The sequence below is a fragment of the Camarhynchus parvulus genome, chromosome 6, assembly GCF_901933205.1.
Source record: "Camarhynchus parvulus chromosome 6, STF_HiC, whole genome shotgun sequence".
Lineage (NCBI taxonomy): Eukaryota > Metazoa > Chordata > Aves > Passeriformes > Thraupidae > Camarhynchus > Camarhynchus parvulus.
Window position 1 is genome coordinate 29,220,309 of NC_044576.1, and position 22,415 is coordinate 29,242,723.

The window sequence follows — 22,415 nt, forward strand, 5'->3', positions numbered from 1 at the left end:
CTACAAAGTCCTGCACTTCTAACAGGGCACACTAGACAGACTTTGTTTACAGTAGAAGCATGCCATTAAAAATTATAAAGCTTGCACAGCTAAGAAGCACACCACATAATAGTCATACTCATTCCTTTTCCATGCCCCATTCTTTTCTTTCCATACAGCTCCGTATTTGCACATTGGCACATGTCGACCCATTAAAATATGCAGCTGGCCAAAGTTTTCAAAGGAACCTAATTAAAAGTGATGGTGCCCTGCAAACAGGCTGAAGTGTGACAGATCAGCCTCTCTCCATCAATTAAACTCTAACAGTAGCTCTTAAAAATATGCTTTTAAGGGTTTCTCCCTGCACTTGAGACATTAAATGTCACATTTATGGATGCATATTCAATATTTTAAATGTACCAAGTTAAGGGATTGTAAGTAATCAGTAACTGCCACTTTATTAAAATGGCTAACCTGATGAAATTTATAAATTGGTTAGCAGTCCATTTTCAACAAGTATAGAAGAGAAAGTAACTTCACTTTGTGGTCATATTCTTAGTGCATTTTCTTCTACAAGAAGGAAATAAAACTTTCTCTTTATTAAATTTTATTCTCTCTACTAAATTTTTGTACATACTGGAGAAAACACCATTAACACTTATATGCCTGAAATATAGGGTTTGCCTAATTTTCTGATTTGGCAAAGGAACAGGAATTAAGGTGCAATGATGACTTTAATTATGCAATCAAGTTTACTGGAAAATTGTGTGTAATATATATGCCTTAAAGATGCTTTATCATGCACATGCTACATACATGTCTTAATTATGCAAGAAAATTCTAGCAGAAGTATGCTAGCATTTAGAAATTAATATTGTTAAAATTAAGAAGATTTGGTATGTTCAGCTTGAGCCAGTAGGTAATATTTAAACGTATAAGGAACACTTATTTCTTTACAAAAATAGACACCACAGTTTTAATGCATAAGAATAATCTTACAATGAATTATTAAGGGAAAAATAAAAGATTCTAAACAAGCCATGCAAAGAATGATTGTCTCAGCTACAAAACCTTGTTGGGGTACACACTGCCAGCCACAGGAAATGACTGATAAAATGAAGGCCTGGCAATCCCTGATCATCTCCTCATTGTTCTAATGAGGAATTCCACTCTGGGAATGTCATCTAAGCTACTTTCACATCTTTTGTCCTACTTACTTCATCTTCCTTTCAGTTCTTAATTAGGCCTTAAAGAGCTCATGCTGCCCTTTCAACTGGCTACTGCTCCCATTTAAACACTGCTTTCAGAGACAGGTGTTGGCATCAGAGGAGAAGACATACAAACATAATTACTAAATAATATGCACAAGGAAGAAATGTAATAACTTGGTGAGGGCTAATATTACAGAATCTAATAATAAATTACTTCAAACACCTTAGAAAGCAATCCTGAATATTTAAAAGGAAATTCAAATGGTTTCATTCAAAACTATGGTTGAGATAGAGTTTCTTCCCCACCTAATTTGTATTTTGCATTAAATGAGCACCACCTCATAATCCTATAACAGACATTTAGGGTGGCTGGTATTCCAAAAGAAAAATCATCAAGGATTTCTTTTATCACCTTTAAATCCTTTAAATAAAACAATCCACATCTTATTTCTTAAAAGAATTAAACCAATGCTTTTACCAGCAATAAATTACATGATTTGCAGTAGTACATTTGCAAGCACATAGAAACTGTAATTATGGTTACTTTACAGACAATGGCTGCTAAGTTAAATCAATTTTTTGATGTCTCTTTTTGTCAGAGATTAAGTAACTGCCTGGTAGAATTCAGTTTACTATCTGATCAAAGGCAGCCTTCAAATACTCTGACATCTCCCACCAGCTACTTACATTATAAAAACTTGGGCATTTACAATAACATCAAATGTTATTACAAATCATTTACATAAACCAGCAGAAAACAAACAGTACAAAGTCATATTTGCTTGTGAAACTTGTTTTCTATATATTTTAGAGATTGAAAACAAACCCACTTTTAAAGATGTCATCTATTCACAGAACAAATTCTAGTAAGACCACATTTTTCTTCAAACAAAGGCACTGTCCAGGCAATCTGTGAATTATTTTTTGGTTTTTCTTAGTACACAATTTATTCTCAGTGCTTTTAGAAAAAAAGAGCATTTTAGTACTATATTCTAGTATTTCTATTTTTTAGTGTTTTCATCTGTTCATTTATTATGTGTATTATTAATCCTACAATATATCAGGTTATAATTTTAATTTTGATCTGCCTTCTAGAGACTGTCCTCAAGTCTCTGATTATAGTGATAGTAAGCTCCTGTCTGGTCAATGAATAAATCACTGCCTAATACAGAGTTCCTAACCTGACCATTACTTCTCTAGAGTCATCTAAACCACTCCTAAATTCAGGTTTTGGGGTTTTTTTACGTTTTGTGCAAAGAACTAAATATTTCCTTCTTCATGATGTCACAGCTAAACTCCATATTGAGTGCAAAACTCTTCTTTATTTCCAAATTTACATTAAGCCCATGCTTTTCTACTTAAGTTTTCTGGATATGTCAAAAGAAAAAGAAAAACCCCAACATTTCCATTTAAGAGGTTAAAAAAGAACAAAAGCTTATAAGCTCACACAAGTATTAATTAGCTGGGATTTACTGATGGCTTTCCATAACATTTCATAACTCACCGTTTTTTTCCTGAGATCCTCAGAGCCAGAAGGATTCACACTAAAACTGTGGGGAAAAAACCATACCAAACAAATATTAGCAGGGCACACTTCTTTGACCAAAACATCTGCTAGAACACAGTACTAAATTGGACACACAAAGTATTTAATATGGTTTATTTTCTTGATTTGTTAAACTTAGGAAAATAAAACATTAGAAATTAAAGGAAATTTGAATATATTCTTTGTTCACAATTCTTTGTATTTTTCGTATTCGTTTTGTCATCAAATTTGAATAGCTAATTAAGAAATGCAAGAAAGGCAATTACGGATTCGGCTTCCTTATCTCTCCTCTTATCTCTAGACTTAGCTTGAGCTTCTAAGCATGGAGTGCTACTTTAAATGAAATATCCTAGAAAGAGGTCCCTGGGATGAGATTGACAAAAACCAACAATCAAACCCTATAGACTAACACGTATTCCCAGCTTTCATGGCAGCTCCTACAGGACAAAGTTCCTGCAGAAATTCCAGTGAGATCACCAGCTTAGGGCTAAAAAGCCATCTTCTGTCAGCTACATTTATTTTGTACTTAAAATTCAGTAAATAATCTATTATTTTATAAACCTAGTGATTATACTGCATATCCAGAAAGGAAAGCTCTTTCATAAGGTTGTTGATACTGATAAAAAGAGCCACTGCCTAAATGCCAGGTTTAAGAAACTGTCCACACAGCCTGGTGTAATTATTAGCAAGTATCTTCAAAAATCAGTGATGCTGTGTTCTTATGTACTTGCTACAGCAGGTCTGGAGATAAATCATTCTCCAAAAATGTGTTCAGAATCTGGATATGGCTCACAAATATTATTTACTTGGTAGCACCACAGCAGGCACATTCTTTCGAGCACAGAATCTGTTCTGTTAGACTGCATGTACTGGCTTTCAGAGTGATGTGTGACTGAGAGCTACAAAAACATATATATACATATATTTTTTTTTTAACTGTGAAGATTTTTTTGTATTAGGAACATGTATTTTGTGACTGCTCACCATTCTGTTATCTGAATTTATAAACCACATATTTTACAGTGTAAAAGTGGAAGGGCAAAAAATTTATGAACTAAAACGATGTAAAATATATTTGTATATATAAATTTGTGAACTAAAATATGTTAAATATATATATTTTACACATATATATAAATTTATGAACTAAAATACAAAAAATATGAATGATGATATTTTTCTGTAAATATTTTTTTAATCTCTTTTTTTACTTTTTTTTTTAGTCTGTACACGATTTTTAATTTCCAAAGCAGGCAAACTTTTGCTCACACAGAAATCCTGTAAACCATCTGAGGGTATTTGACAGAGACTGGATTAAAGGAATAGTCCCAAGCAGACACCCAGAGATGTCACTAAGCCTGGCTAATTCCCATTCTACCTGTGTGTAACAGTGATCCCCAGCAGCCTGCCCCGTTTGCTGAGACCCCTTTTGAATGAGGAGCCTTTTTCACGGGGCATTGTCTGCCCAGCCAAAGGCAGGGTCCCTCCCTCCCAGCCTCCTTTCAGCCCCACTCTGATGTGTCAAACACATGATGAACTCGCTCCATTCATGGCTGCCTTCCGTGATCCCAGCACAAAAAAAATGAGTTAACTGAACTGGATCGAATTAGCTCGGTGAAAACCAAGAATGTCTCTATTTAACGAAGTGTGGCGTTAATTTGGGATATCTTTCTTTTGGGACTGTTTCCTCATGTTAGACAAGATATAGAATAATGCAGCCTGACTGCTCAACTGGGGGGCTTTCTGAAAGGTTAAAAAAGCAGGATCTTTCACTGCCTTGAATGACTTTTGAGTTTCTGTGAAATAAGTTCTGGGACTCTTTTTCGTAGTGGTAGCTTAAAATGAAAGCAGCAGTTCTGAGAAGCTGCATTTCAAAATTAGAACTATAAATCACTGGCAATATTGACTAGTTGTTTGGGTTTTTTTTAAGCAGTAAAAAACCTGCAATAATTTCTGCAAAATTGTGGACATCATAACTGCAATTTCAAAAGAGAACATCTGTGTGTTTTGCAAGAAGAAATTTGAATACACTTGCAAAAAAAAAAGAAAAAGAAAAGCTATTAAAATATTCCCCAATACAAACCCAAATGCTACGAGGGCTCTTACTCATACTTTAAGGAGATTCATAGAAAATATACTGCTTTTTGAGGAAGAAGCAGGTGCTGAGATTGAATATAATAACATTTTTCTAAATCAAAGTGTCTGCTAAGTAAGGTGGGAGCTCGTCAGCCTTGCTGAGCCCTGCGAAGTTTCCTGCCAGTGCCCCAGCCCGAGGTGAGTGTGAGCAGATGCAGACTCCCAGCACTGCACCCCTATTTCACTGTCTGAGGGGCAGGTAACACCTCAAAAGAACATCCTATACAATTATGAATGCAAACAGTTGGTGGAGTTGTCTGTTTGGTGTATTGAAATTCACAAGAGCATTTATTTTTTAATTTAAATTTCATCACAATAATAGACCCCTAAAGTTACCACCTCACTCAATTACTGGCAATAATTGTATAAAATAGGCCTCTAGGACTGCAGCCCATGCTGTACAAGCAGCACAAGTTTCCTCTGAGCAGCCTAAAAGCATTCTGAAATCATTGATCTGAACAATTATAAAAAATAACACTGTTTTCTCCTGTGTTACACTCACAGTTCATAGTGATAGTATTAGTTATAATCCAGACTCTGGGTTTTTTTCCCAGAGTTCGATAAACTGGCAGGGAACTCCTGCTATGGAAGAAGTTCCCATGTTCACAGCTTGGGAAAAAAAGTATCTTTTTGGATTTCTGCAGGGTTTTTTTGAGTGAGAGGCTTACTGTGAACAGCGATTGTGAAAAACTGGCACTGTGGGATGCAATAATTATTGTTTGTCAATTATACCCAAACAAAATTTGCTCAGTTTGCAAGTAAAAAAGGTATTTCTTTTCTAACAAATGGACTTTTCATGTGCCTTCAGGTGATGCCTCATACTGATTTTTAACAGTTTTTCTCTTACAAGTAATAAATTTTCATTCCCTCAGACCACCTTCTAGACAGGAGCTACTAACAGGCAGGTAAATCCTGCCAGCACAGGTTAAAAATCAGCTGCAGTAGGATCATGGAAGTGACCCTGAGCCCCCAACTTGCACATCCCCCCTACCCTTCTCTAGGCAGAACAGACTTCTCCAACCCAGCACAATCAGTCCTGTCCCCCATTACACTCAGCTGGGAATTCAATTAGTGTCCTTGACAGTTACTTCATATAACAGACATTTTTACCAGATTAAATCATATCCATTATTTTATTGTTCCATACTATTTTACAGCTTTGGACATAACTTTCTTTTTACATTTTTCTTGAATAGTAAAGTTTGTTTGAATTTCTGAGGTTTTATTGGCTTAGATTTCAATTTTAGCTCATCTGAGCTGAGAACCCTTTTCTATTGTCCTGCTCCTGAGGGGAGAAAGTGATGAGAAATAAAAATAATATAAACTAATAATGGAGACAGACATAATGCAGGGCTGATTCTGCAGAGTGGTCTGGATTGCTATTTCATAATCATAGCAAGCATGTTGTTTTGTACTTTATTGTTATTTTCTCTATTTAAAAACATTTCATTAGAACTAATTGCAACTTTTTTTTTGATAACACTTTTTTATGGTAACTAAATACTTCCATTGCATGTTGATAATTAACAGTTTGTATAGGAAGAATACAGTGGAGTTGAGTTCAGGATGTGTCACAAGCTCAGGTTTATGGCTGCATCTTACAACTTTGTCTATTGAAATTTAATGGTAGTTAAAAATTCAAACATCAGGTCTAGTGGCTGCATAAATATTTAGCTTCTGAATGCCTAGAGATTAAGACAATCTTCATCAAATCTTTCCTATAACTGATTTAAGCATTTTAGTGCCATTTAGTCTGACAACATAATGAATGGGAATCAGACTCCTACATTTGCTCCATGGAAAGAGTATTTTCTTAAGGACCAAAAGCTTTTTACTTACCTTTTGCTATTCCTATTAGTTACATGATAGTAGTAACTAATCTAATAGTAGTGTATACTATTAGAAATTAAAATTAGGATATTTAAATTAATCATTACTATTCAAAGTATTAAAATTTATGTTAACTTAACATTCTGTAAAATATCTATTATACCAATGAGCTAAGTGTGAGCTTTCAGTTTCTTTCCTTTAATATGGAATGTCTACATACAGGTAATTAGCAAAGGTTAATTTTTCACTACAGCTGAAACTCCTATTCCTATCCTACTTCTTGGTTTTTTGGACTGATTCTGACTACAGTGTTTATGCATTTTTCTTTGGATTCTCACAACATATATCAAAAGCTTGAAACACTAGGATGCCATTTAGGTTATTGCTATTGCACAAGGAAATAAAAAAAGAAAAGCAAAACCAAAAGAAATGAATAAAATCAGATACAGTTAATGAAATTCAGAAACTTAGCCTTCCATAGAATATCAGCCTGCTGTGCCTGGCAATGCAGAGCTCACTTTATGTTGTGAGAAGGAATGACTGTCTTGTCTGGCAGCAAAACAAGTACAGAAAAAGCATATTACCATCTATTTTGCAATTAGATTCTGGGGAACATCACTTAACACACTTCACTGTATAAATTTCTCTGCTGTCAAGCCATGTCCTGTGGCCTTTTGGAGCTTGTGTAACCCCAGGAGGACACAAAAAGAAGATCAGGTTTTGTGGCTCTCACTACCTTTTCTTGATTAGTTAGAATTCTAAGTATATAAATATTTCTCCTTCTACTAGGAGTTGTGCTATAGCAAATAAATTTTTTTTCTCAAGAGACCACTAAAGAGCTGTTGGACTAAAAGTTGTGCCAGGATCTCCACTGGAAGACCCTATTATTAGAGATCTCTAAGTCAACAACAAACAAACAAATCAAATAATCCTAAAATTATATTTTACACTGAAACTTACAGTTCCATTTTTGAATTATTAAAAGAGTAGAACTAATCCTTAGTTCTTATAATGAAATAGAAAAAAAGTGGATTGCTTTTACATAGTTTCTGCATTTATTAATAAAGAAACAATAGAACAAATTATTCTTTTTTAGAATGAAATAGAACAGGCAGTGCATTTTCCCTTGGGAAAGATAATATGCCTCATGCATCCTCTCAAAAAAGATTTCACATGCCCTAATGTGCACCAAGAGACATTGAAAGCTTGAAAAAATCTTGTCATGCAGCCAGCAGGATGAACTTTCCTAACAGTATTCCTAAAACAGTCAACTCATTAGGAGTGACTGATTGCTGGTGAGGAGTCTGCAAAAGCCAAGATTAATACCAAGTATTTCTACAATATCCCTCAAAGAGTTGATTGCTCCAGCCCACCTTAGTCATGTCCCAAATGCTGTGACCACTGCTTTGTAGGAGCTTTGCAAAAGATTTCATTATTCTCTTACCACATGCAGTGATCTTTGAAATCAGATGATAACAGTCCTGGCAGGACAGACTAAGAATCTCTGCAGGACTTCTGCTTGTTTTGTAATTTCTCTTTACCTCTCATGTACCAGCAATGTATTTCTCTTGTTGAAATAATGTTCCACTGACAGCTTTACCGCACTGAATTAACAAATATTAATGGTCTAGAGTACAATTAAAGCACTGTCATAGTCCACCAATATTCTACCTAGACTGTAGATCACATGTGACTAAAGTCTAGTCAAATTTCAGTAGAGAACTGAAAAAAATTATTCATGCCAAGAAAAGCAATGCAGAAGTACACTGTTCTTAAAATAAGACCTCTTAACACGGACAGAGGAAACAAAATTTTGAAAATACCATAGTTCACCTGATGTCATTTTTTTACTAACCAAGAAATAAATGTGCTAAAATGTCTTAACAGACCTTATTGCTTTAGCAAGCACAGCAATATCTAGAGAGCAACATTTCTGAAAAAGGCATGTGAAAAGCAGAGCAAATTGCATTGTATACTGAATTTCCTATTTGGCAGAAAAATACACAGCCACTACAATCCTTTGCTCTCATCAGGCAACTTTTGGGGTTCATTCCAATGGAGCTGTTGCCAGTAACTCTACAAGACTGAAACCATTTAACAGTGACTTTGATTATGCTGAAGTTATTGCACTAATAACTCACCCTCACTGCGGTTTGGGATAACAGGTTCTACTTTAGAACTTCAGCTCACTCGAGACTGGCACCTGCTCTACTGTCACAGCTCAAGTGAGAAGCAGGAACCCAGAGGAACACCATGATGTTGCAAAAGCTTCTCTAACCACCGACCATCACACATTCAAAATGTTACAGACATCAGCTGTTCTTCAGACTTAACAATTTAATATGATCCAAACACATCGCTGTTATCAAAACCCTCCTGTTTTCATGGCACCTCACTTGTTTTTTAACAAATCTAATAATGGCCATATCAAAATGCAGAGACATTGCTTATTTCAAACATTGCCTCCATTGGGAATAACAAAACTGCAGTCCCAAACTGATCTGTTTGGAACATGTGACATTGAGGAGACAGGCAGCTCTAACAGCCACTGTGATGAAGGTGGGAGAGAGGCTGAAGAAAATCACCATATTCAGAAACTACAAGCAGAAAGACGCAAAAGAGTTGAAGGATTGGGCTGCTATTTTCTTTTTGAGTTGCAAATTTGAAAAATTGCTGAAGCAGTAAGAAAATACAGAAAAAATATAGGTAATATTTTCATAATTTATGCTGCAATTCACCAGTGATTAATATTATAAATATGAGCATTATGTAATTGTTACAGTGAATCCTAGTAAGACACAAGTTCCTTTCTCCTCCACTATTCCATCTTCCACATTGCTAAGAATGTAACACACTTATTGTCAGAAATTGAGATAAAGTGTAATCTGTATGTAGACACAAGCTTTATCTTCTTTTCTATGAAGTATAACAATAGTTAGGTCAAGGAAATGCTGCTTTAGAAAGGATTTTTTTAATGCCTCTTTCTTGTATACATATATGTGTATATACAGACACAGACATTATTTGTGTATGTGTATATATTTTATATATATATATATATATATATATAATATTTAGTAGAAAGCTCCCAAACACTGACCAATCCAGTTTCCCAGATCTGGAATTTGATCTGACTAGTAACAACCTGTCAGCTTTAAATATTGCACTATTTGTCTCCCTGTGTCCAGTGCCTGAGATCTTGTTAATTACCTAAACTCCCTTTCTGTAGGTCTTGTTAATTACCCGTCTCCTGTCTCAGAGGACCTTGTTAATAACTTGTACAATCTCTCTAAAAAGGTCCTAATAACACATTAAAATTAAAGATGCTTTTCTTTTAGCACTTGTCAAGTGGTGTAAATTGAGAAATTTTCACATCAGTTTATTAGCCTGTAGTGTGGTGTCATGTATTTTCCTAAACAAAAACAATTTCAGAAAACGATGCACAAGCTTTGGTTATGGCACAAAACAATCTTTGTTTTCCAGGAGCACCCTCAGTTTCTTTAACTGTGTTCAAGACAAAAGCCACGTGGCTTCTGACTGCAAATTAACCTCCTGAGAACCACAATAGCAGTAATTCTAAGAATGAGTGCAATTTAAGGCAATATTGGGTAAAAGTTTCAAAATAGAGCATTAAGAAGTACAAAACCAAAATCATTATTGGTAAATGCTGGCTAAGAGCACTAGACATTGTTTGCTTACAAATTCTTCATTGGCTGTATGATACAAAACCTCTGAAACTAACAGATTTTGTAGTATTTGCAAAACCAGCATTTTTTGTTTCATTATGAGACTCCTGCATTTTTAAATTGTCAAGAAATCAGGTCATAAATATCTCTACTATTGCTAGAACAGACAATGGAAACCCCAATCTTAACACTTATGCAACACTGCTACATCATATCTATACAAACACTTTAAAAATACTATTTATCCACTCAGCATTTGCAGGAGGTAAAGTGTCATCCCTATTTTACAGATTTAGCCTTAATAGAAATTAGGGGTCCATATTTTGTGATTTCCTGTCAATACAAACCAAACGGGTTTTTGTTTTTCTTTTCCAAAATACTTCTGAAACCTTCTTGAAACAACAATAATAAATAATAGCAATAAAAAATAATTTTCAAATATTCCTGGCATTCTTGCTTTTGGAAAAAAAAATCCTACAAACGTTGCTGAACCACTTCTATAATTCGTGGATCAGCAGCTGAGCAACACGTGGAAGATGTACTTATCTTCATTTGTTTAATTAGTAAGCAGGAGTAATTAGTGACAGAGCATGCAGCCAGCCAAGCACTGCAGGATGAGCTGGTGATGGGCTATTCAGCAGCTCACCCAGCTGATGTCATGAGCTGCTGTCCTCCACATTGTTACTGCTCACTCAACATTACCAACCACAATTAATTAGGATGGACTTAAGCCTGACCCAAAGTTCACCAAAGTCACTGAAAAGCTTCCCCCTAAGGTTACAGATGTGGCTGCACCAGCACTGAGAACGTGACAGTCACAGCACAAACAGGAAGGAGCTGGGTTTGGTGGATTTTTTTTTGAGGGAGGGATGCTATGGGTTGGGTTTTTCCCCTCCACTTTTCTCTATGCCCAGCCTGGTCCCACAGAATAGGTGTTTTATGGCTCCAGTGTGCTCCCAGAATACATTCTCCAGTGGGATTTCATCAGCTCAGGATGTTCCATCACTCAAAGCAAGGCTTAGCTAAGTGGGGTTAAGTGAGAGATCCACCTGCAAAGCAAACACCTGATCCACAACAGAACACTAATTTTGGACACACCCTAATAAAAAAGTACTGCCTGGTTTACTTGCAGAAATGGGATTCATCCAAAAGAGCTTTATAGCAAGTTGAGTAAATAAGAAACAACCCAAAGATCTAAATTCCCTGTCTAAGCTTTCTGCATACTGAATTTGTTATCCAGCCTCTTTTATTTTGGGCACATATTCATACAAATTCTTTCTTCAGTATGACTAGTTCAAAAAATTAAAAATGGATTCCATCCGAGAAATCCTCCACAGATAAAAGGTAAACTTAAACTGTAAACTTCTTAAATATGCACATTTTGTATTAGTTTCTACTTCAAAAGAAAATAATTCTATAAGATACATTTGGAAGAAAGTAAACTAAGTCTGAAAGGTTCACACAGAACATCATAATAGCACATATAAAAAACAAGAGCTTCTAACTTAACTTAGTGCATGCTAGATATTATGCCATAATTGCTGTTTCACAAAAAAGGTCAGAATATTTACTGGTTTTGGCTTTTTGAAAATAAAATAATACCTATTTGTCTTATCAAAAGTTTATGTTTACATAAAAGTCAAGAACCAGTAAAAGGGACTCTCATACAAAGACAGAAACAAATGACTAGAGTCCTTCTAAATGGGCACTGTGATGAGCTTTTTAATTACAAAACAAAGAAAAAAAGTCCATCATGATTACCATTAAGTTTTATATTTATCAAGATCTGCTGCATTCAAGAACTTCAAAAGATTTCACTAGTTATATCTAGCATCTGCCTGAATACAGTGTTTCATTTAAAAAAAAAAAATGCTATGCAATTTTAATTGTTATTTGAATTATTCCTCTTTAAAGGAACTTACCAAAATAGAAGTTTAACTTCTGACAAACCAAGCTACAACGTAACCTTATGCTAATCCAGAGAAATTCTTCATTAAATAAAAAATATGCTAAGATTGTGTATAAACATGTCATTTAAGCCACTAGGAACTGACTGGACTCATAGAAGGCCCTAAGCAGATAATTTGTTGAGGTCAGATGAGCTTCTAGCAACAATTTTTTTTCTATAGCAGTTCCATTTCAGTTCATTTCCCTAATTCACATCCATTATTAGTTTTGTTAAGAAAATTATTCTAAGTTTAAATCAGGAGTGCATGCATTCTAACCCATGGAGAAAACTGAGCTGGGACACAATAAGATCCCTCTCTTCTAAGAGAACAAGACAACAAAAACCTTTTTTTTTATTAGAGAAACTACTCATGTCATTAATTAAGGAATTAATACACAGGAAAATGTAAATTTTTAGAACTATGTTTTTCATTTAAAACAGTGATTGATTTTACAGCCTTTAGATTCTAGTTTGAAGGATTTTAATTTCAAATGCATTTTCTCCCAAATTTAAGTCATTACATAGAAATGAATGATTACCTTGAAAAAGCAAGGACTGCTAATTCTTGTCATTTATATATAAAAAAAAAGAATGCAAAGGAATGAAAGTTAATTAACTTCTTAAACATTTATCTATTGTGAACAGTTTATGTGGGTGGCAGTGTACATAAATATACATATATATTTATGCATGTATAAAGAGAGACAGACAGCCAAGATTATCTTTCTCACTAGCATACAGAACCCAGGAAGGAAACTAAAAGTGGGTTACACTTTTTCTTAAGGAAAACAAGTAAAGCATTGATAGACAAACAAAGATTAAAATGGATTATTTAAATCAAAGTTCCTTATCAGCCCTGTAACTTAATTCATTCTGCTCAAGACATAAACTGCTGCCTCGTGCAACAATTTCAATGCACAGAACCCAGCAAAGCTGCAGTGAGCCAAATGAATCCAAGTCAGATAAGAGTTCATGTGGGTGCTCCCATTCAGAAACAGAATGTTCTTTAATTCTTGTACTCTAACATATAGAACCTAAATACTCCTTTGTTTCCCCCCACTCCCCAAATAGTGACATCCACAGGATTTCTTTTCACTAATCCCATTTGCACCACTCTTACTTAGTCAGTTTCCTCTTCCCCTTCACTTGAAACCTTTCCCTCTCCAAACCTGACTTAGGGCAATGTAATAAATTAGCAATGAATGTTCAGGTAAAGCAGGAGACTTCAGGGAGAGCCCATTCTGAAGCACAAAGAAGGTCTTCCACAAATACAAGCACCCAAGAACCTTCACAGCACATATTAGTAATAAAAAAGCCACTTCAAAACAAAGTAGGAAATGATCAAATTATATAAAAAGTTTGTAACGTCCTTAGAAACAGAAAAGCACTGTTAAACATGTATAAAGCACGAAGATTGTGTTCCTCAATACTTCACATTTTCATTTATATAGCATGTTCAATATATCAGATTGAAATACAGCAAAAACCTACCTTGAAGATGGCAACATGCTTGTAGGCTTGAAGTTTGCCATAAACGGATTAGTGGAATCATAATCAAAACTCTCCTGATGAGCTTCCCCAAACGCACTCGGTGATTTCAAGTCACTAGAACTCTCTGATCCCCCATTGCTAAGTTTATCTGACCTCTTGCTATCTTTTTTTCCAGTCACTCTTTCAAAAAGACTAACTTTCTCTTTTTTCTCTTTTTTAATTTCTTTTCTGATCTCGACAGGTTTGGAGAACAGACTTATGTTTTGATCCCACGTTGCTGGGCTTTCTTCAAATGGATTCTTCTGTCTTGGCAGTGTAGCAAATTTTTGGGGTAATGAAGCACTCACATTAAATGGGTCATTTTGTGCTTCAAGTGCAGTTTCATCAACTGTGCTGTCAAGTTGGCTCATTTTAGAAGTATCAACACTTAATGTCCTTCTGTGTGGAGATTTTAGACTCCCTGCAAACAATCTGTCATTAGTATATTATCAATGAGACACTATATCACAGTTTATGACATGCAGAAAACCCATTTTAGCTTAGATCTAGAAGCTTTGCAATTGAGCCTCAGTTCAAAACATTGGTGATTAACTAAGCTATTAAAAAAAAGAACAGCTGTGGCCTTGATTTCATGTTTCAGAAATGTTTATGGATAGGCACCACAGGAAATTTTTGCTTCCTGCATGAAAATGAAGTTCTACACAGAAGACAGCTATGACTGGTGTGCCATTCCAGAGACAATAGCATGATGTTGCATAATAACTTTGAGCAATTCAAAGTATTTTCAGTTCTTTGTATAAATCAGGTTTAAAATTTGGTGATGGTTTTTGACTTTTTAATTAGACTTATTTCTCACAAGATGCTGTTTTGCCTAGAGTCCCCTCTGGAATGCAATATACTCTCAGATGAGGACATAATAAGAGACAATGCTAAACTGTCATACATGATGAGCAATGTAACTTATTTCTTATGCTCAGAAACAGCAATCATGAGTTACCAGCAATTAAAGAAAGCATAAAAAATAGGCCAGCAATACTTCTTAACATTTTGGCCTTGTAAGTGCTTCATAAAGTGAAACAGCAGATTCTGAATGCTCTAACAGCAGTGAGCTGTAATTGTAATGGCCATGAGTGTTACTCACCCCCTTCATCAACAGAACCAAAGGACTCCAGCTGACGCCTGAAAAGATGGGTGTAGCCAACAGTGCTGGATTTCATCTTCTCTGAGGAGACGTGGGGTCCTGTCAGGTCTGACATGGAGTGAGCTGAGGACAGCCGCTGAGGGCCCAAGAGGAAAGGTTTTTTTGGTTTTGATTTCATTTGCACTTCACCACTACACACCTCTAGATTTGCATCAGGTGTGTGAGTGCTTGGGATGATTGCAGAGGATGTATCTGAAAACGTCCCATCGTTTTTCCGACCCTTCATTTTGTCTTTTAGTTTAGCAAATGGGGATTTGGTTTTGTCCTTCATTGACAAATCAAACATACTTGCTGTCATGTTATTCCTCATAAACTGAATATTGACGTTGATTTCTCCTCTGTCTTTAGTTCTCTTCCCTTGTCTGGATTCTAGGGGAAACCACCTCAAAGGAGAAAGAGAGCAAATTAAGTCGTGTTTTTCTATCATTACACTCCTGTTAGTTGGTTAATGCATCTGGTTAGAACAATTCAAAGTATGAAAACCCAAATCCTATATCAAAGATTCAACCATTCCCGCACTGAAAAGCTTTGTTTATATTTGTTTTCAAAGACAACTTCTTTGCTTATATTTGTTTTCAGCAAAAACTTCTTTGTTTATATTTGTTTCAAAACTAAATAACTAAGCAGGAGGAAGCTCTTTACAGTGTTCACCTGTTTCAAAATCAAAATCAAAATCAAGTCAAAGCTGACCAAACATCAGTTAAGGGCTTCCATCTGCTTATGAAGGAGAATTTGTACTTAATTATAAATACAGATACATTTTATTTTTTTATAGTCTTCAAGTGTCCTTTATTTAGTAGTGATGCATATTAATGTATTCTGGGTGGCACCTACTTGATCTAGTGACCTTTTCTCCTTCAATTTTGCTCAGGTTTACACACTAACAAACATTTTCCCCTTTCCTTCCCTCTAAGCTCTGGTTAAGATTTATGACAACTGCAGCAATGCTGGCTAAGAAATATCTGAGAGCCCTGAACAGTCAGCCACCATTTCAGTTCTGCAACTGCCTCCCCTCTGGATGCTGACAGAAACTCTACAGGCACAAGTGAGCACGTAGGTGTATCCAACAGCATCCTCTCTTTTGCAGGTCACCAGCAGGATTAACTTCAGAAATATTTCCTCTGGAACCATGACATAAATCCCCACTCCTTGAAAAGAGATCAAAGGTGTGATCATCTGTTTCAAAAAGCCAAGTGTGTTTCTTTGCCAGGTCCAGCAAAAGCTTTATCATTATCCAAGTGTCTTATTCCTTCCCTATTGTGCTCCTTTGTCCCATGGAAGCATCTGCAGAATTATGGCTCAATCTTCCCTCCACAGCTTCACCTAAATGAATGACCAACACACAATCCCTTCTTCACAACTATCACCAAGAGCCTTTCCCTATTTCAAAAGGTCACAAGGGCATATTTCAGATCCACCAGCTCCAAAGAAGTGCTCTAAACCCATTTTCAGGAGAAATCCATACACACAGACTCACACAACAATGCCTGACCAGCAGTAACTTTTGAATTGGAGAGACTAAGAAATTAAATTGCCTATTAACAGATATAAAATGGATTATACAGTTATACATACATTATTTAATCCTGCCAAATATAGAATAAAAGGTCACGAAAGGAGAAAAATAGCCCTCAATTTATTTTCAGATTTCATAAATATATTTTAAAGGTGACAGCTGTAATCAAGTTTTCAGGCAGAGATTACATGTTTTGAGTTGAGAAAATACTTCCAAAAGCGACACACCAAAGACATAACAAAAGGATGAGGAGTATTATTATGCCTTTTTTTTGATGTTGCTTTGTGATGTTCACAAGATTTTATATTTCATACTGAAGTAAAATAATTAATCAGACCTCCTCTATTTTTGCAATGAACAAACAAATAAATATAAATCCACACCAGTAGACCCAGAAGCTCAAACCTGGTGAAGGATAATTAAATCTTTAGGAAAATAGCTTTTCTTCTGTTGTGAGGTAACTTTGTTTATATACTTTAAATGAAATACAAAACCTGGAATATGTGTCTGAAGAAGATGGATTGTTTTTCCTTTTAGTTAATAATGCTTCAATTCTTTGGTAACTGATTCCAGAAACACTTTAAGTCATCTATAGAGTTGTTACAGAAAACAAAAACAGAACCAAAAGTCAATTGTCTTTGTGCTACATAACATTGCAAAAACTGGAAGACTAGATAGCCTACTTTCATTAAAACTCCCTTAAAAGAAAATATGTTCACATATTTGCTTAAAAAAATACAAACTGTACCCAGCCATAGTGAGCAAGCCTTGCTGCCCAGCTCCTGGGCAGATAAAAAACCCCAAACAAAAACCATCCTGGACCTGAGAAAGTCCTCCCATGACTCCTCAGCCACACACTAAATAAATACACCAGTACAAATAAGGCTCATGAGTGGTTTAAGACACGTAGGAGACAGAAAGGACTTTTTGACATTCAAATTTAATATCTCAGCCTACACTGTAACAAAACATTCCTTTTTTTCCTCTCCTCACAGGGTTCAAACATTAATACTCTGATAAAACTGTTGAATTTTTCTATGTTTCTGCTTCTGAATGACCAAAATCTTAAATTTACCAATGACACTTAACTTGTTTTAGAACAAGTATAAGACATAAATTCTTAATCTGTTGCTATGGGGAAAAAGACATTTTATCAAAAAAAATTATTTAACAATTATTGGCATTCTTATCACCAATCAACAATGCTGTGTCATTACCAGCACTCACTTGCTAAGGGCAAATGAACTATTTTGACATTTACCTTTTCTTAAAGAGAAGCCCACAACTAAGACCTTGCCTTCATAACTTCTACATTTCTTTTCAAACTATATCTGGAAGATCTTGACATTTAAAATAAGTTCAGGTGGGAAAACAAGGAAACTCTCCTTTCCCTAGGAAGACAACAGCAGGTCCTGCTGGAACCAGGTACAACACTGCTACTGATTCCAACAGAATTTAATCATAAACTCTTTTACTCCAGCAAAATTCCTCTGGTCTTCAATGGAATTTTTATTTGAATAATGATTGCTGGATCAAATCTTTGTATGAAAGACAGATATTTAATTTTCATAGGCATTTCAAGGAGGTTTCTTTGTTACCTTGGAGAGTTTATCTTGTTTTACTTTTAATGAAGGTTCCATATGCTTCAGCTCATAACAAGACAATATGAGAAGCAGACTCAAATCATGATTTTCTTCAAAATTCAAAGGCAACTAATTACTTTTTTAAACAGATGAGAACAAATGCAGGCAATGCATTTATGTGGAGCTGCACGTGAATGAGCAACTAAGACCATAAATGTTTCTTATTAGAATCTGTTTCGACAACACATGGGCGTGAGCAGCAAATAGAAAAAACAGCTCTATAGAGGAGAGAAAAAAAGAAGGGGGAAATGAAGTCCACTGTTTTCAGATAACAACATTTGGGTCCTAAAACACTAAATTCCACTATACTACTGCCAATTTTAAAAATTGAAATGTATTATAAAAGCCAATAAAACTTGCTATTTTGGTTTTGTTTACAGTACTTTTAGCCACAATAAATGCTCCATTTGTCAGGCTGCCATAAGCTTATTCTATAGAAAGCCTGTACAAAGTAGGAAAATAGCCAATAACATACATGAACAAAACAGGGTGGCTTTTATGAGAGCAGATACCCTTTTACTTAATAACCAAATATTACATCCAGTCTTGCAGACAGTCCTTATTTAAACAGACCTTGTACAAAGTCTGGCAAATTTTCCCAACTTCAAAGGAAGCCCTATTGCTTTTGGAATCACATTCATTCTTCTTGCTCTCACCTTCAAATGTTCTGTAGAGCAATGTCCTCCATACACCCTCTAATTCCAACTTTTTCACAATGGCTTCCATCAGAACAACCCTTGCTTCTTTCTCTCATCTGTTTTTCAGGGCTTTGCCTGTCTTGCACAGGTTTCTGTTAATTTTTACTTTTAAGTATTCTATAAATTGCCCCTCTGCATGCTGACTATTTTCTTGAATGTGCAAAGAGAAGCTCAACATGCAAGGCTAAATAGGAAAAATCCTGCTGACCAGGCAGTCCTGGAAAGCTAAACCCCTATGGAGCAGCATGCCTACTTTCTACCCATGACAAGATTAGTTTATTTTGGCCACACCTACAACTAGGGGTGGAAAAAGCAAGCTCTCCTAATTTGAGCAGTCTTACCAGTAATGAACCCTCACCTTGGGGAAGACAGACAATAAGGGTGAAGGAGAAAACTGAAATGAGCTACTATAAATGAGCAAGTTACAAAACCCTGGCCTGTCTATTTCATTTAAACAGCTAGTGATCTACGGACTTTCAGCTGGTTTTTTCCTTACCTTTTCTGATTTTATCTGTCCTCCAATCTGCCTCAGAATCTGACACTTCCAATCTTATCCCTCTCTCTCCTTCGAAGAAGCACCACTCAGCCTGTTCTGCTCCCCATGTAACAGTGAGCACGATGGGCTGACAGCATGGGTAAGAAAAAGCACTACCTAATTTAAATTACATTTTAATTATACACTTTTGACAGCCTCCCAAACCACTGGGTAACTTATCTACCAGTTTCAACAGGAATTAAGTGTTCCAGCCAGCACATTCATCCTGTGCATGACAGATGATCGCCCAACTCTGTCTTCTGGACAGTGCCAAAGATGGAAAGTATTGAAGGAATTTTCCCATCTTCCTGCTTCTCAAATACACCCCACTGCCTTCACTCTACCAGTATTTATCTCTCGAGATAATCTAGTTTTGCTTTGCTGAAAAACCCAAAGGATTTTACAAAATCTTTATTTCAATTCACAAATTACTGAAGAAATTTTGCAAAAAGCCACATAATCATCACAGCATCCGCCAAGGCTTCTGACCTTGATTTTACAGGCAAAAATCAGCACCCTGATCTGCTACACATTTCATTATAATTTTCTATACAGGCAGATACTTCTAAATTTACCCCTATAAAAGACCAGCAGAATCTCAATCGAACATGTCCATCAGCTGTCAAAAAACGAAGTTGATGACTACTGTTAAGACAGATACACTGAGGAAACTTGTTTCACAAAAGCCCACTAACATAAATGTCTACAGCTAATTGATGAAAAACAACGTCCAAAGCCCACAACTGTCTGACATTTCCATTTAGCAGAGTGTGCATTTTGAAAAATGCAGAAGTATAGAATTATGTTTTGTGATAAATCATTCCAATACCATACTGAGGGGCTGCCCCAAAAGTCAGCAAGTAGGAAAATTAAGGCAAGGGGCTGTGCACAGACTACACTGTGGATGATGGGAAATTAAGAAGAAAACAAATTATTTATTAAAATAAGTGATGACACTCACAAAGATGAACACACTTTCTGGAAGCCAACTGAAATGAGATATTGAAAGCAGTTTAAAATAAATACTAGAGTGACATTGTAACGCCACAAAACATATGGGAACTGACAGCTATCACAACATCCTCACTACGGGGTTTGCTAACATCAACTGGAATCAAAGTCATTAAAGTGGTCTTAGTTTACTTATTATTTTGGCTAAAGGCTATGTGTGAATACATGTGTTAGAAACAAACTAACTGAAGGTATGAGAATTAAGGCAAATTATCTGAGTTGAGTATGTGTGCACAGAAAATGGATAAGCATTCAATACAGATGGCACTTTGACTCAGAGTTATGATTTATTGAGAGGATGTGCATGGATTTGTTGTCAAAATGTAAATGCTGGGAATATTATTAAATAATTTGAAAATATCACTCTAAGTCCATAAAGCTACAGCTGGGCAAAACTTTGTTTTCTTCCATAACCATCTTTCTCTTTTGTTCCTCACTCCTGACATCCCTTATTTTCTTTTTTCATTTAATGAGTGGTACCACAAAACAACCCATACAGAATCTCCAGGCTGCTCTTTATTTCTGTGCCTTTAACAAATTTCTAAGTTACTACTCTTCCCACTTTTGCCTTGAGTGGAACAAGATTTTTCTCTTGCTTTAACCACAATAAAGACATTTTCTGCTACACCCTGCCATTTCCACTACTATTGAAGCTCATCCCTTCATTTTTCTTGTTTAAACTAAATTTAAGACTAAACATGAGTAAATAATAGTGTGCTATGTTTTGTAGAAGTATTATTAAAATGGTTGCCACTCATTAACAAGCACTGAGCCCATATATTATCTATTTACTAGTTGTTTGCTTGTTCATAATTCCAGATGTATTTGAAGCCTCCCTTTTGCCTATGCTGCTATAAATGAAAGAGAGGACAGAGCAGAGGCAGTTGAAGAGGGAGTTTATATCCAAGACAGAAGCTGCCAAGAAAGAATTCACATTAATTTGCAAAAAGTCACTCCATTTGCATATCTTCCAGGAAGCTCAGCAGCACTAAAGTCAGTGCCTACCACACAGGGGTACTGATCATGGTCAACCATGAGTTCTTTTAGTTTGCTTGCTGAGAAGTTGGTTCTGACTCTTTTTTATGATCAATAGAAGTTGTGAAGTATCTTTAGAAAAGGCCAAGATTCCTTTACTGCATTATGCTCAAGCAAGCATTTTTTTAACAAGTGCTGCAATTTGTGTGTGAGTGGAGGGGAGTGATGTTGAAGTATTACAGACCCCAGGGAGAAGAAGAACTAAATCACAAATAAAAGATGTCTCCTCCACCATGTCCATAAGAAAAAATAACTCTACATCACCTGCCTTCTCAAATTTATAGCATTCCAAACAAGTGTTACATCTTAAATCAGCCGAACATACAATAAAATGAGACGTCCAGGAAAGCTCACGAAGGAATGGACAATAAACGGAGTGGAATTAGAGAGTAACAAGGATGAAGCAAAAGCAGAGGAAATAAATAACACTGGGAAAGTTAAGAGTCATTGTAAAAAACAACTGAAAAATACTTCAGTAAATTAAGATATGTCACAAAATTAGTATTTTTTTATTTCATGGTAACTCAAAAATTTGTTTTGATGCTATGCAATCAGATTGTGAGAAGCATTAAGGCAACTGTGATTTATAAGTGAATTGAACTTATTACAAAAAAGCATATATGCTTTAAAACAATACATTCATTAATCATAATTTCCATTTCAAATGGAAGAGTAGAAGAGGTATATTTATTTTGCAAGAGCAGAGGGAAACAATTGTCATGTATTTCTTAGGATTAATTAAAAACATCATGCGATGTTATTGCAAAAAATAAAAGTCATGTCAGAAATGTAACATTTGAAAACTTATGCTAAATACACTTCCATTAAAGAAGTTTTTCCAAAGCTTTTTGAAGTGTTAAAAAAAACCTCAGTAAAATCTTTCAGCATCTGGAGCCTAGTTTTCAGCTCTGGAAAAAAGAGCAGAAGTAAAAAGTCCCTGTCCATTTCC

General features: G+C 35.5%; 1 protein-coding gene across 1 annotated transcript in view; it reads right to left on the bottom strand.

Moving 5' to 3' along the window:
• The window catches only part of RAB11FIP2 (RAB11 family interacting protein 2), a 32,690-nt gene that overhangs the window by 5,849 nt on the left and 4,426 nt on the right, over positions 1-22,415 (bottom strand). Inside the window, exons 2-4 of the mRNA XM_030951185.1 lie at positions 14,969-15,411; positions 13,828-14,287; positions 2,695-2,740 (exon numbers count right to left, since the gene is read on the bottom strand). Of these exons, the coding sequence (XP_030807045.1) occupies positions 2,695-2,740; positions 13,828-14,287; positions 14,969-15,411 (949 nt within the window). The remainder of the gene's footprint in view (positions 1-2,694; positions 2,741-13,827; positions 14,288-14,968; positions 15,412-22,415) is intronic.